The 13,950-nt window shown below is 39.3% G+C and overlaps 2 protein-coding genes across 2 annotated transcripts; both read left to right on the forward strand.

Moving 5' to 3' along the window:
* Positions 1 to 4,943: 4,943 nt before the first annotated feature.
* On the forward strand, positions 4,944 to 10,380 carry LOC113529110 (lipid droplet-regulating VLDL assembly factor AUP1). Its single transcript, XM_034305946.2, has 5 exons — positions 4,944 to 5,474; positions 5,606 to 5,733; positions 8,060 to 8,165; positions 8,371 to 8,514; positions 9,341 to 10,380. The coding sequence occupies exons 2-5, from the start codon at positions 5,722 to 5,724 to the stop codon at positions 9,349 to 9,351; spliced, it is 273 nt and encodes a 90-aa protein (XP_034161837.1). The 5' UTR covers positions 4,944 to 5,474; positions 5,606 to 5,721; the 3' UTR covers positions 9,352 to 10,380.
* Positions 10,381 to 10,851: 471 nt separating this feature from the next.
* On the forward strand, positions 10,852 to 13,586 carry tubb4b (tubulin, beta 4B class IVb). Its single transcript, XM_026917834.3, has 4 exons — positions 10,852 to 11,022; positions 11,819 to 11,927; positions 12,025 to 12,135; positions 12,362 to 13,586. The coding sequence occupies exons 1-4, from the start codon at positions 10,966 to 10,968 to the stop codon at positions 13,420 to 13,422; spliced, it is 1,338 nt and encodes a 445-aa protein (XP_026773635.1). The 5' UTR covers positions 10,852 to 10,965; the 3' UTR covers positions 13,423 to 13,586.
* The last annotated feature ends 364 nt before the right edge of the window (positions 13,587 to 13,950 follow it).

Consider the following 13,950-nt stretch of genomic DNA (forward strand, 5'->3'; position numbering starts at 1 on the left):
CAAGTTTTGTTCTGGGAGTTGTAGTGTGACAATGAATCAGCAGTTGACGTGACAATCAGAACACTCATTACCTTTCCTATCAGTTTCACCATCATTACTGAATTATTTTTGGTAGTTTCGAAATAATACGCTTTATGTTCAATTGGCAGAGAAATAAAGGAGTTGAAAACAACAGACATCTTTCAGTGTACTTATTTAGAGCCAACCCCTGCCATGTCAGAGAATAAATCCATCACAGATAATCCATAACAGAGGCTTAAATAATCCCATATGGAGTGAAATTCAATGACAAACTCTGTATGAGCTTTTTGTAATATGTTTATTACCACTCATCAGCTACTTGGCCAAACAGATAATTTCAGTGTCATTTATCAGAGTCAGATTAGGAATTCTACCCTGTCTGATAGTGCTCAGCAGGGGAAATAACAAGCATCTTGCTTTTTTTTAGTGCTAATCACGACCTCTTTTCCTCTGGCTGTGTTAATTCACAGAGTGGTAATTATGCCAAGTCAATTGCAATGCTCAATACACTGTTGGCGTGGTTATTAGCAGTGACACAAGTTGGTCAGTAACTGCTTTGGAACTGAGAATATGTTGACTGATCAGGCTTAATGATTCCTGCAGGACTCCTGCTGAAACATAACCAGCGTGTCGAAGTAGTCTATAGGCAAGGACAGCTAGCATGACATTTACCTGAAGCTCTGACACTGAATATACACATGCACACCTCTATTTCTCTCTCTCTCTCTTGTTCTCCTCCTGATACTGCAGTGATTTTAAATCAGCACTCTTCCCCCTGCACTGTTCATTGTTGCCCCACTCTTACACACCAACTGATGCGCTAATTACCACATCCTTTGTGAATTTAATCAGGTGGAGGGAGATGGAGGGGGTGTAAGTAAGTACCTAAAGCTCACAGGTTTATATGTAGAAAATGAAGTGACCCTGCCAGCAAAGGAGGGAGACAAGCAACCGAGTTCAGATTCAGAGTGTGATCGTAGGACTGAATGTGATCACAGCTTCTATGCCAGATGATTATCCTCTTTTCATACATCCAATCTCAAGTCAGTCAGCACTCTCACACTCCACTGTGCTTGCCACACTCTCGCCACTGATTACATTTGCAGTTAAACCAAGGGGCTGACCCTCTTCCAGCTCTCTAGCTCTAAGAAAGTATGCATTATTGCTTTTATGGGTCTGGGACCAAATCAGGGACATTAACCTGCCCACTGGAAGCAGTGCTCATGAGGCAAACTTCCTGCTTAGCAGGGTAATGGAGTATAACCAGTGCTTTGCCCACAGCAGGGAGAGAATAATGAACACAAGCTGAGAAGAGACATCCCCTGTTCAGGAGGCATGATGGCCTGGAAAGAGGCAAGGCCCATATCATTCTCACACTGGGAGCAATGTGGGGGAGAAAGAAAGACATGAGCATGGCTGGTTAAGATGGCATTCTAGCCAAACTCAGGAAAAGGGGAAACATTCAGCAAGGTTAAAATGGAGGGTAACGTTTAGTAGGGGACCACCTTGCCTCTGGCTCCTTTTATTGCTAATACAAATCAAACCAACACCCTCCGTCTCCGCATGTTATGTATGAGCTGGAAATAAAATTTGGGGCAAGGTTTGTCAGCACCTTTTCAAATATTGATGCTACATGCGAAGAACACAATTGAACACATACATAACACCAAAAAAAATGACACACACTAAAACATACATTGTATCTACAGTATATATTTAATGTTATAGCCAAAAAGCATAAAAAAATACAATAATAAAGATGGTTTTATTGCTAATGTTGACTTTTTGGTTAAAACACTGTACTCTCCTTGTAAATTATATTATGTTCACCATGGACAAGTCCCCCAGACCACCAGAGGGCACCCTCACTCACATGTTTGAATTTCTTCTTTTGTTGTCTGCCTCACTGCCTGTGTGCACACATGTTTTGTGTTCCCCTAATTAGTTACCCTATTAAAGTTCTGTGTTTTCCCTCTTTAGCTGTTGAGCATTAAGTGTTGTATGGCTACTGTTATGTTGTTGTAGTTGCACTGTGCTTCATTTTGGTTTCACGTTAAATTTCCTTTGCCTTGTCCTGTCTTCTTGCCGTGTGGTCTCGTCCTTTGTTTTAATTTTTCTTGTTTTGGAGGGTTTTTCTGTTTTTTGTTTGTTATTTAGTTGTTATTGTTTTTTTCATTAAAGTCTTCTTTAATGTCTTCACTTGCATCTGATTTCATGACGTTTTTTTTTTAAAAAAAAAAGACAAAAGTGCCGTGTCATTCAAATCAACATTTGCTTGTAAATTAAACTCTGATTAGATTACAGTGAACATACTCCATCTGCATCTCTAATCAGGCAATCAGGAAAGGAATGCAAATCTGCTTTCTCACAGACCATTTTGCAGTTCTGACAGTCATGCAAATTTACTCTGTATAGTATCAAGGAAAAACAGGCCTCGCTTGTCAGTGCTTGCAGTGTAGCTTCTGATGCCAGTCCTCCTCATCTCATGTCTCCATGCCTCACTCAATAGCATCAAGTTCAACAGTTTAAAGGCTCCAGCAGCTTGTAACGTAGTTGATGGAATAGAACAAATCTGTACTGAGATAAGAATTTGAAAACCTTTTACTTGAAACTTAAAGGCAATTGTTGAGGTAATCAGGGAGCATTTATTAATGAATAAATTAATAATTAATGAATAAATTAAGCTCCTGATTTGTCAGAGATGGGAATACATTTTCAGAGGGAAGGTTATCATTGTAGCTCAACATTAATGCTGAAATGCCACTGTTTTGTGCCAATCTTGCATAGATAATACATGACTTTAAGGCAAACTTTTTTTTACTAAATAGCTTGTGTTTAAAAGCTACATGCTGTAAGAATGTGCACAAACATCTCTTTAAGTCTGTCTTATACTAGTTTTGACTTTATGTTACATGTTCAAATACTTTAAATAGTTGGCAAAATGTAACAACTGCCTATAGACTTCCATTAGTGAGTTTCAAGTCATTTATACATGAGTTTGTGTTTTTCCTGTGCTTCATTCCATCCACTACAGTCTGAGGATAAACATTGCTTGGAGTTCTTCATTACACGACTTTAGGTTTGACTCCAACCATTTCTCATTTATAGAGCAATTTCCCTCCATTCACCTGTTGAAATGTTGTACAACTTCAAGAAGTATCTCAAAGCCCTAATTGTGAACACTTGATCATCTGTGTGTTAGTGCTTGCTGCATAACAGTGTTATCTGAGGTTGCGTAACATGTCTCTATCCTCTTCTCCCCTCTCTCCTCTTGTATTTCATATCCTTGAATTGTACTCCCTGAACTTAATGTAACTTGTAGCTCTTGGCACTGTACTGCAGTTTTTTTCTTGGCTTTTGCAACTTTCTTGCACAATTCCTCAGATGGAAATTCTACCTCTAGCACTTGCATCAAAGCAATTTCTTGTAAATATATGCTTGGATTGTACATGCCACTCAATCATGTGCCAAATGAACACGGGTAAATGTAAATGTAAGAAGACACAAAACAAACTTGAAAAAAAAAAAAAAAAAAGCTCTCCCTTGAGGACAGTCCTCAGTATGAGAGTGAGTTACAAGGATAACATCTAACTCTCCATATACTGTATTAGATGTTATTTCACATACAATACATGACCAAAATGCTCTGAACTGGAGCTCTCTTTCTCATACGGAAATTCCAGAGAGTAAAAAAACTGCTCCAAACTTACAGCAGTGATCCTTCACTGCTCCAAATTAAACAACAACGTAGCAAACTGATCACACTGTCTTTTTTTAAAAGTGAAACTTTTATGTGAAGTGATGTTAAGGCTCCAGTCGGACCACTGCCAAGTGCCAACTCAATGCCTGATGTCAACTCCAGACCTTTTATCTGCTTCATTTGTCTTGAAGTAATGAGGGAATGGACCGCACCTGGTCAATTAATTGTCAATTGTCCAAATACCTCTGAGCCCCTGAAAATGGAAGTACTTTGCTTAATTCATTCTGCTACTGCCATAAGCAGTTACATCATCAAAGAAGGTGAGTAAGCCAGTACTGTCCTGCTGCATACCCATGCAAACACAACAAGGGCCAAGTGGAGATCTTCTGTAACAGCAAGTGGGGCACAATGATGTTCTATGACGTTGACAGACCCATGGGCTCTGTCGCCATCTAGGATTTGTGAATGCTATCAGTTGGTCAAACAGTGCCAAGTATGGAGTGGGCACAGGTTGGTGTAAAGGATGATGTTTCCCTTTGTGATTTTGAAATGAGGACACAGTACAAGTATTGCGTAATTCTATTTCTATAAGTGTAAAGAAACATACCAAGTGTGGTAAAAAAAAAAAAAGGAGAATAATCCAAAATAGAGTTTTACAATCAGTAAAAAACCTACTTGCTTAAAAATAAAACAACCAGTAATATTTTTGTAATCTTGATTGTTAAATTGATTTGTACCACATCACTGTTGGATTCTTGAATCTGATCTGCCCTGTCTCTGTTTCCACTTGGCTTGCAGTACTAGCATGCTCATAAACTGTGTACCACATCACATCATAATATGCACAGGTTCCAAAAGCAGCTACTACTATATTTATTGATGGCCATAGACCTGCATGTCACCACTCTTTGAAAATCAGAGATATTGGGATAAATAGTACATTCAAAAACAGTCATTTTTTTATTTACTTTAATTTTTTTATTTCCTGATTTGATACTTTCTGTACTTTCTGTTTTTATTCTCTTTCATGTTCTCTCTCCATCTTTTCTCTTTGTTGTACACTTCTTTCACATCTTTCCTCAGCTGACTTTACAGGATGGGATTTAAAAGTGTACGGTAGCACAGGGAGAATGCTATCTGCTAGTGCAAGCTGTGATGTAAAAGAAGTGATGGTTTCCTGTTTTGCTTTGTCCTGGACTTCCTACTGTATGTGAAAAGCACATAGTTCTGCCCGACCACTTCCCTCAGCATGAATGCTTGCAGTGTGAGGCTGAGTACTTCCAGCTGAATGAGCTGTTTTGAGACTGCTGGGGCCACCACGTATTGCCCAGTAGGGCTCGCTCAATGATGAGTGCTGCCAGAGTAACACTGAGGAGAGCTTTCAGTGCAGCGAGCAGACTGGACGCACCCCAAGACTGGATAAGAGGTCAGGGTTCATCACCCTTGGCTAACACAGCTCCTTGTTGCTCCTATACAAACAAGCGGATGCCATGTTCCAGCATTTGGCAAGGATCATGGTGTGTGGACGTATCCCCTGGCCAAAAAGGTGTTCGGTGAGACTCTGAATGAAAGCAATGAGCCAGACCGGCCACCCAAGAAGTACACTTCATACTTCAACCTGAGGTTAACCTACTAAGTGCCAGCCTTTGACAAACTGAGCAAGGCTGGCTTTCACATGGTGGCTTGCAATTCCACAGGGACATCTGCTTTTTTTAACTATATGGAGATGATTTGGAGTAGCTACACTTCTTTAGTAAGTAACAGAGAAATCCTTCAGTCTAACATCAGTGTCTCTCTCTTTCTCTCTTATTCAGTCACTTTTTTAGATTTTCTCACAAATATCTTTCATATATTGACACATAATGATTTTTATTCCCTCTATAGAGAGAAATGGTGAGGTTGGGCACTGATGTTGTGTGTACAGACCACTCCAGTTCTTCGACTCCAACATTGGCAAACTATGTCTTCATGGATTTCACATTGTGCACGGGAACATTGTCATGCTGAAACAGGTTTGGGCCTTTTAGATCCAGTGAATGAAAACTGCAATGCTACAGCACACAAAGACATTCTATACAATTGTGTGCTTCCAACTTTGTGGCATCAGTTTGGGGAAGGCCCACATATGGGTCTGATGGTCTGGTGTCCACAAACTTGTATAGTGTATACTGCTCAAGAATAGTTAATCCCTTTTTCAGGCTTAATGGTTTTAAGGTATACAGTACATTCTGTAATTAAGTATTAGACCCAAATACATTCTCATGCTAATAGACTACCAATATTAGAACAATACATTACACAATACCAACACAATTTTTTTAATGAAATGCTTCAAATATTTTGTTTAGTGGGAATACCATTTATACCCAAATGCAGCAAAATAATTCATTTCATTTGTACATTTCAAAAGACACTTCAAAGAGATGCCAAATACTCACTAGCCTGAAAAAAGTAATGAACACTCTAAACACTTTCATGGATATGGAATGTATGAAATTACTGATTGATGAGGTCACAGCCTGAGTGTGATTACATGCTATTTTCAACATACTTTATGTCTTCAGAGAAATGTTAGACAGTGTTTACACTTGTTTAATGCCGCTTGAAAAGCAGGATTGTATCTGGATGGAGATTATCCACAAACAGAAAGTGTAAATGCACCCAAAACACATCTGCAACAGATTTAATTCAGATTCCTCAATCCACTACAGGAGGTGGTCTGAGACACATTTACATTTACATGCCTTTGTTTCTCCAAGCTACGTTTGATAACAAACACCGCTCCCAATAAGTGACAAATGCTTCACGAATGCCAAAGCTGGTGCCTTTTAAAAATGTCAGTGAGTGACAGCACGAAAGAAATCACAGTTTTTGATGCGACAACCATCTTATTCATAAAACAGCAAAAAAACAAGAAAAATACTGGAAGATATAATGAGCTAATTTGCATATTAATGCTAAATACAGCAATTGAATTTTGGACAATCTATTTAACTACCAGAATGTAACTCATTTTACAGTCTGGTAGAATACTGTGCTACAGCTTAAATCTTAAGATCTTTGTATGACAACACAAACAGAAAGAATTAGTGTCAGAAACAAGTCCCCACAGCACTCACACAGAGGACCGTTTGTCAAAGTGACTGCCTCATTATAAGGATATTTATAGTAGCTTGCAGACATGGTGATAATAAGTGACAGAGTGGAATGATATGAGAGTTGGTGAAGGTCATCGGATCAGCTGGTATACACTTGCCAGCCCTGTTGTTGTGTTTTTTCCACAACAGAAAAATGTTACAGGCTTGTTTTTAATATGCCAGCATGCTATGACTGTGTCTGTTTAAAGGTCATGATTAAAGCAGCTGGCAGGTAGAGTTCAAAGGGGGCAACATCCCTAGAGCGAGTTGAATTTAAGCTCCATGATCAGTTACACAGCACCAACCAATAGACAGGAACGGATGACACCTCCAGCTGTCCTGAATTGATAAAACCATTTTTTTCCCTTGTGGCAGACTGAATTGCTGTGGACAGGTACTAAATATTATTATCTTCCTACTATTAGTTTTAAAATCGCTTTTTCCACAACAATTCCCTGATTATTATTCACTGAAAACTGATTTATGCATTAAGTTTGAAATGTTTGTACAATTAATTATAATTGCATTTACTATTTCACACTTAATGCAATTTTATTGCATTTTAATGACAAATAAAATTAATGTAATACATTTGTGTCATTTATTCTATGGAGTCATTCTTAAAGATAATTTATTAACAGGAAGGATTTTTTTATCCCACTCTTTTCTCTGTCCCTCTTTTTTTAAAACATAACTTCAGGTGGCTATCTCCAGTGCAAAGCCAACAAAGTCCAAGAGACCTTCTTAACTTTGCATAGTTTAAAAAAGTAATAAATACATGCATGTACAAGCAGAGTCACTTGCAGGGTTGCAGTAAATGCTTTAACTGAAAAATACTATATTCCATGAAGCAACCTAAGCAAAATACATATACATTAACAAAATAACAGTAAGCAAAAACCCATTTTGAAATGAATTTTATCCATGGATTAAAAGAGCCATTTTAATGTTCTTCATTCTATAAATATAGAATATTGAATTACTCGTCTCACCAAAATATCCCCGCAGATTCTTTTTTTTTAATCTCCAAACATGGTTATCATGGGGTTTTTTTTGTTATGTTTTGTTTTTTTCTCCAGTTATTGAACTATACACTGTATGTTGTATAAACATTTAGATCTAATACATCAAAAGAAAACTTGGACAAATGAGACCATCTGTCTGGGTTTGATCTTATTTTATCTATTGTTCTTGTCTTCAGCTTCTGGCCACTGAGATCGGTATTGTTTCAACACAGATCACCAAAGCAGACAAAGCTGAGCACATCAAAAGGAAAAGGCACACGGTTTCCCACACTACGCACCTGGGTAAGTACAGGTTCAGTTGGGAGAAACTGGGTAGAGCACTGAAACTGTACTGAAATTTATTAGATAACATACTGTATGCTGAGTTAAGATGATACGCTGTGCTTACTGCTAACCTTCAAGACTCTGGAAGAGAGTTTTTACTAAAGCTTCATACACTCAGTGGGAAAAACTTTTGGTTATTAAACATATCTTTTTCCCCATATAGATTTGGGGGCCAGACCTCGTACTGCGGCGCAGGGTTTTCTGGGCTCGAGCACCGGAGCAGAGGATCCTAGAGTGGTGCGGATGGCACATCAGGTGAAGGAAGTGCTACCAGATGTCCCTCTGAGTGTTATCACCAGAGATCTGTGTAAGACACCTTTAGTATTCCTCACAACAGCAGTCAAATAGTTGCACTAATCTCAACAAAAAGGCATAATTCACTCTATGATTCTCTAACTTACGGTTTATACTGTTCCACTTGCATCATTTTTCTTTGTGCGTTTTAATAAGTCTTCCATGTTTTCTCTTGAATGATGGTGCTTTATGTCCACCTGTATAATCTCTGTATACTAATTGTATCAGGACTTCTTTATCATCAGCACTCTAGACATATCAAGATTACTTTTGTTCGCAGACATGCTTGGTTCTTTAAAACATATGTATTGTCCGGTGCACATAATTTAAGATTAATGTCAGTTAGTCAATTTGTCTAATAAATAAGAGATGTACTCTTTGTATATTGTAATATTTTATTATGTTGATATTGTTATTGGTAATGCTATTGAAAATATTTAGACAGCCATTTGTGTTGTATGAACTCATTACATGTATTGTATAAAAACTACACATCAACATAGAAAAAGTTTGTGTATGCAGTTTCAGCATTTTTCTGAGATTCATAACACAGGCAAGCAGCAGCACATACTCAGCAATGCAGATTGGCAGGTTACCAGTGAGCATTCATAGTTATCATAAAACAAAGAGCTCAAGAGGAAGAGCGATAGAATTATTAAGGTATTTTTTTGGCCTGTGGTAGAAGTGTCTTCTCACTAGCATCTCAGGCAAGTCACGTTACTCGTATGTAATAGTCAAAGAAGAAATTTATTTCTAAGAAGAAGTATAAAGTATGAAGTCGTTGGTAAGTTAATCATCGAATGACTAAGTTGTCTTTCTTTTCTCTCCCCCTTTGGTAGACGTTACATAGAGAAACATGGCCTGGATCTAGAGGAAGACTCGTGAGTGTGGACAAACCACTCAAGTTAATTGATGGACAGTTAATTGGAGTTCACACAATGTTCCTAAAACAAGGAGAAGAAAGCGTTACACTGACTTTACCTGCATTTTTGTTCAGCAAACAGATGAAAAGAAGGGTTGGAAATAAGAGTTTTGGAATAAGTTGACTTCAATGGATTTTTATTAATCCTCTTGCATGGCAATCATGCATGTCTTTTTAATGATTTCTCTGCTACAGAAAAAAAGATTATTTTGGTAAACAGTTTGTACTACACCCCAGTACCAGTGGAACATCTCATATTATTTTTATAACGTTTAGACTTAGAAAGCAGGAGCTTGGCATTGTGTGGTACCGAACAAAAACCCAGTCTGAGGTTATGTTGTAAGGATATGTGTTGATTCAGTATCAGACATTAAAGATCATTTATAAATGAAAAATCTTGTTTTATTTTGCTGTTTCATTTAGTTCCCTGAATATCTCGAAGGAATCAATGTTAAACTGTCATTATTATTTGTTTTGAATCATGTGGAGACAAACTGGCAGTTTGATTTAAATTATCTGTGTACAATTAACTCATTTGCTTTAATAGTCTGTCAGTTGCATCATTTCCACACCTCTTCTCAATCCATGAACTTGTGGTGTTTGTAACAGAAACAATGCAACACTCAGGGCCTGTTCAGCGTACATGACCTAGTCTGCCAGGCAGATCAGTGACTATTTGCCACCAATTTCTGAAGATCTTACAATGACCACTAACTAAAATGAACTAAAATTTTTCATATAGCTAATTCACAAATCTCAATATTTTATAATACACATGCTAACTAGACAGACACTGAGTAATTGCGGAGCAGACTTTATAACTAGTCTATACCCAAGGTTGTACTTTCTGTAGCTAGGGATCCCTTTAACTGTAGAAATAAATTCAGTGGACCCCCTTTTTATTTCATGAACATTATTTAAATGTGTACAATAACATTTTGTCTATGTGTTGGAGTCTTCAGCTTTCTGCTAGAGAACACATTAGGTCCAAGCTGACATTATTTATAGGCTACTTATTTTTGAGAACTTTGGGTTAACCCCATTAACCCCAGTACAAGTGAGCAGTCAAACAAGAGAGCTAGAAGAACTCAATAATAAATGTAACTTTGATAATAATGGGTTGTGACGTGGACCACTGTAAATAAATTAAAAATCAGGGACCATTGGAGAATGGCTGGACTGCAGCGCTCCTCTGAATGTTGTTTTTACAGCTCATGAGCCCTCTTAGAAACCCAGAAAGTCACAGATAAAATCAAGACATGAAAGAAATTTGAAACATTGTTGTAACAATATCTGCCAATCATAAGTGAGTGTATATACCTTCAGCCAATAGTCATAAATTTGTCGGTTGACTCGCGACAAGTCTCCACCAATTAAATCGTCGGGGAGGCGGGCGCAGGACATAAAGCGACCAATGGAGCGCTTGGGTGATTTCAGCCGACTGAATAACTAGAAGTATTTCTCAAATTGCGGTTTCATTGTCGCAGGGCAGAGCCAGGCGAGTTTTCTTTCAGGCGATCTGTTTGTTCTACAGCGTGCAGAATGAGGGAGATTGTTCATTTGCAAGCAGGACAGTGCGGCAACCAAATTGGTGCCAAGGTAAGAAGTGAAAGACTGCCTTTTCAACACATATTCACAGGTTTTCCCGGCCTCTCTCTGACACTGAAGGCCTCGGTGTGTGTTAGCTCTTGGTGATTGTTTAATAGCCGTTTTAAAAGTTTTTTCATTATATATGATAATTGATTTTCGTATTCTTGAATCACATGCTCAATTATAACTTTTTATAACATTTATATAATTTTTTTTTAATGTAACAACTATACTGTTAACTGTCGGGCTCAGGAATAAATCCCACATTTGATAAATCGTCGATGTGAAGCCCAGATGCCTGTCAACTATTAGTTTGTTGGACTTTTTCCCCCGACAAGCGGTTTGCTGTGAATGAACTAATGGCGAAACAATGCAGCTGCTGAAGGGTGTTGGCCGGCGCGCGCGCTCCCTGCCGTTGACATGACCGGTTGTATCTGGTTAGGCTCATGGAAAGCGCTCTCAGCGGCCGTGCCAAAAACTCCACCACATTTTTACTCCGAATAACAAAATGTTTAACTGTATTTGATACCTATACATTATTTCTTTTAAGTCTGGGTAAAGACTTTGACCGGCCAGTCTGCGTCGGCGGCTTAAAATGGCGTTAGAGACTTGGCAGACTGTGTCTCTGCTGGAGCAGTGTGTCAGATGGGTATAACGTTTCAAGTGGTGACTTGAGTAAGGCTTCTCCTGTGCTTCTTCTGTGGTCCTGTCAGTCTGCTCTGCTTTATGTTTAAGCTTTTGAGGGAAAGCTAGTAATTTGTCATAATTTTTTTTTTTAACAAAACCCCACATTTTGTGTCCTCAGTTCTGGGAAGTCATAAGTGACGAGCATGGGATTGACCCTACAGGCAGTTACCATGGTGACAGTGATCTTCAGCTGGACAGAATTAATGTATACTACAATGAAGCTACAGGTGAGCTTTGCATGGTTATGTACCTTTAAAAATACTTTTTAACAAAAACATTTAATGCATTTTCTTTACTTTTTAAACTTTATTTTGATCCTTTCAGGTGGAAAGTATGTCCCCCGTGCTGTGCTGGTAGATCTGGAGCCGGGTACCATGGACTCTGTGAGGTCTGGACCTTTCGGGCAAATTTTCAGGCCTGACAACTTTGTTTTTGGTAACTATTACACGACACTCTATAATAGACCATTATTTCCTTTCTTTCTTTTTTTTTTTTTTTTTTAAACTAACATTCAGATGCAAAGCAGTAAATCTGATACTGTCATATCTGCCTTGCAATCAAATTTGGGTTAATTTGGACATTGTGCCACATCTTGATTTGCCTGCTGTTTCCTGCTAGCTGTAACTCTGCATATATAATAGCCAACACTTCCTGTCCACAGGCCAGAGTGGTGCTGGTAATAACTGGGCCAAGGGCCACTACACAGAAGGTGCTGAGCTGGTGGACTCAGTCTTGGATGTGGTGCGTAAGGAGGCTGAGAGCTGCGACTGCCTGCAGGGTTTCCAGCTCACTCACTCACTGGGTGGTGGTACTGGCTCAGGCATGGGCACCCTGCTCATCAGCAAAATCCGTGAGGAGTATCCTGACCGCATTATGAACACCTTCAGCGTTGTCCCCTCACCCAAAGTCTCCGATACAGTGGTGGAGCCTTACAATGCCACACTGTCTGTCCACCAGCTAGTAGAGAACACGGACGAGACGTACTGCATTGACAACGAAGCCCTGTATGACATCTGCTTCCGTACCCTCAAGCTCACAACACCAACCTATGGTGACCTTAACCACTTAGTCTCTGCCACCATGAGTGGAGTCACAACATGTCTGAGGTTCCCTGGGCAGCTCAATGCTGACCTGCGCAAACTGGCTGTCAACATGGTGCCCTTCCCCCGTCTGCACTTCTTCATGCCTGGTTTTGCCCCACTGACCAGCAGGGGTAGCCAGCAATACCGTGCTCTCACTGTACCTGAATTAACCCAGCAGATGTTTGATGCCAAGAACATGATGGCTGCTTGCGACCCACGCCACGGCCGCTACCTCACGGTGGCTGCCGTTTTCCGCGGCCGCATGTCCATGAAGGAGGTGGATGAGCAGATGCTCAATGTGCAGAACAAGAACAGCAGCTACTTTGTTGAATGGATCCCCAACAACGTGAAGACAGCTGTGTGTGACATCCCACCCCGTGGCCTGAAGATGGCTGCCACCTTCATTGGGAACAGCACTGCCATCCAGGAGCTGTTCAAGCGCATCTCCGAGCAGTTCACAGCCATGTTCAGACGCAAGGCTTTCCTGCACTGGTACACAGGTGAGGGTATGGATGAGATGGAGTTCACAGAGGCTGAGAGCAACATGAATGACCTGGTGTCAGAGTACCAGCAGTACCAGGATGCGACTGCTGAAGATGAAGGAGAGTTTGAGGAGGAGGGAGAAGAGGAGCTGGCTTAAATATATATTTTGTCAGTCATTTTTTCCATGTTTTTCTGTTCACAACTTTCCTTTTTTTTCCTTTTGACTTGTTTGTCAAGTTGTTTCTCAGATTCTGTGTTTCTCACTTATGTTCCTTCCAAGTTCTTTGTCTGGTTAATACCAAATAAACATGCAATTAATAATCATGGTCTTGGGGTATTTGTTGCAGTGATTAATCCATGAAATCTTAATACAATTCTCGTTTAACTATTAAGACCAATATGGCTCTGTTGCAGTGTTCTGGTATAAGGGTCAGTTTGTTAAATTGGCTTTTTGTTAAATATTTTAAGAGGTTAAGGTCTTTAACTCATTTGAACATTTCAGCCACCCAAACTTGTTAGGCATTCAGTGTGACCAACTGCAGTAGTCACATATTACACAATTTTGAATAAATTAAATACTGTTAAATACACCAAAGTGGTTTTAAGGGCTTCTTTCTGCCTTTCTATTTATCCATAAAGAACTATCGCCCATTGTGTGCATAAGTTTGCTGTTTCTTCCAGATGG

The sequence above is a fragment of the Pangasianodon hypophthalmus genome, chromosome 7 (assembly GCF_027358585.1).
Source record: "Pangasianodon hypophthalmus isolate fPanHyp1 chromosome 7, fPanHyp1.pri, whole genome shotgun sequence".
In the NCBI taxonomy this organism is placed as follows: domain Eukaryota; kingdom Metazoa; phylum Chordata; class Actinopteri; order Siluriformes; family Pangasiidae; genus Pangasianodon; species Pangasianodon hypophthalmus.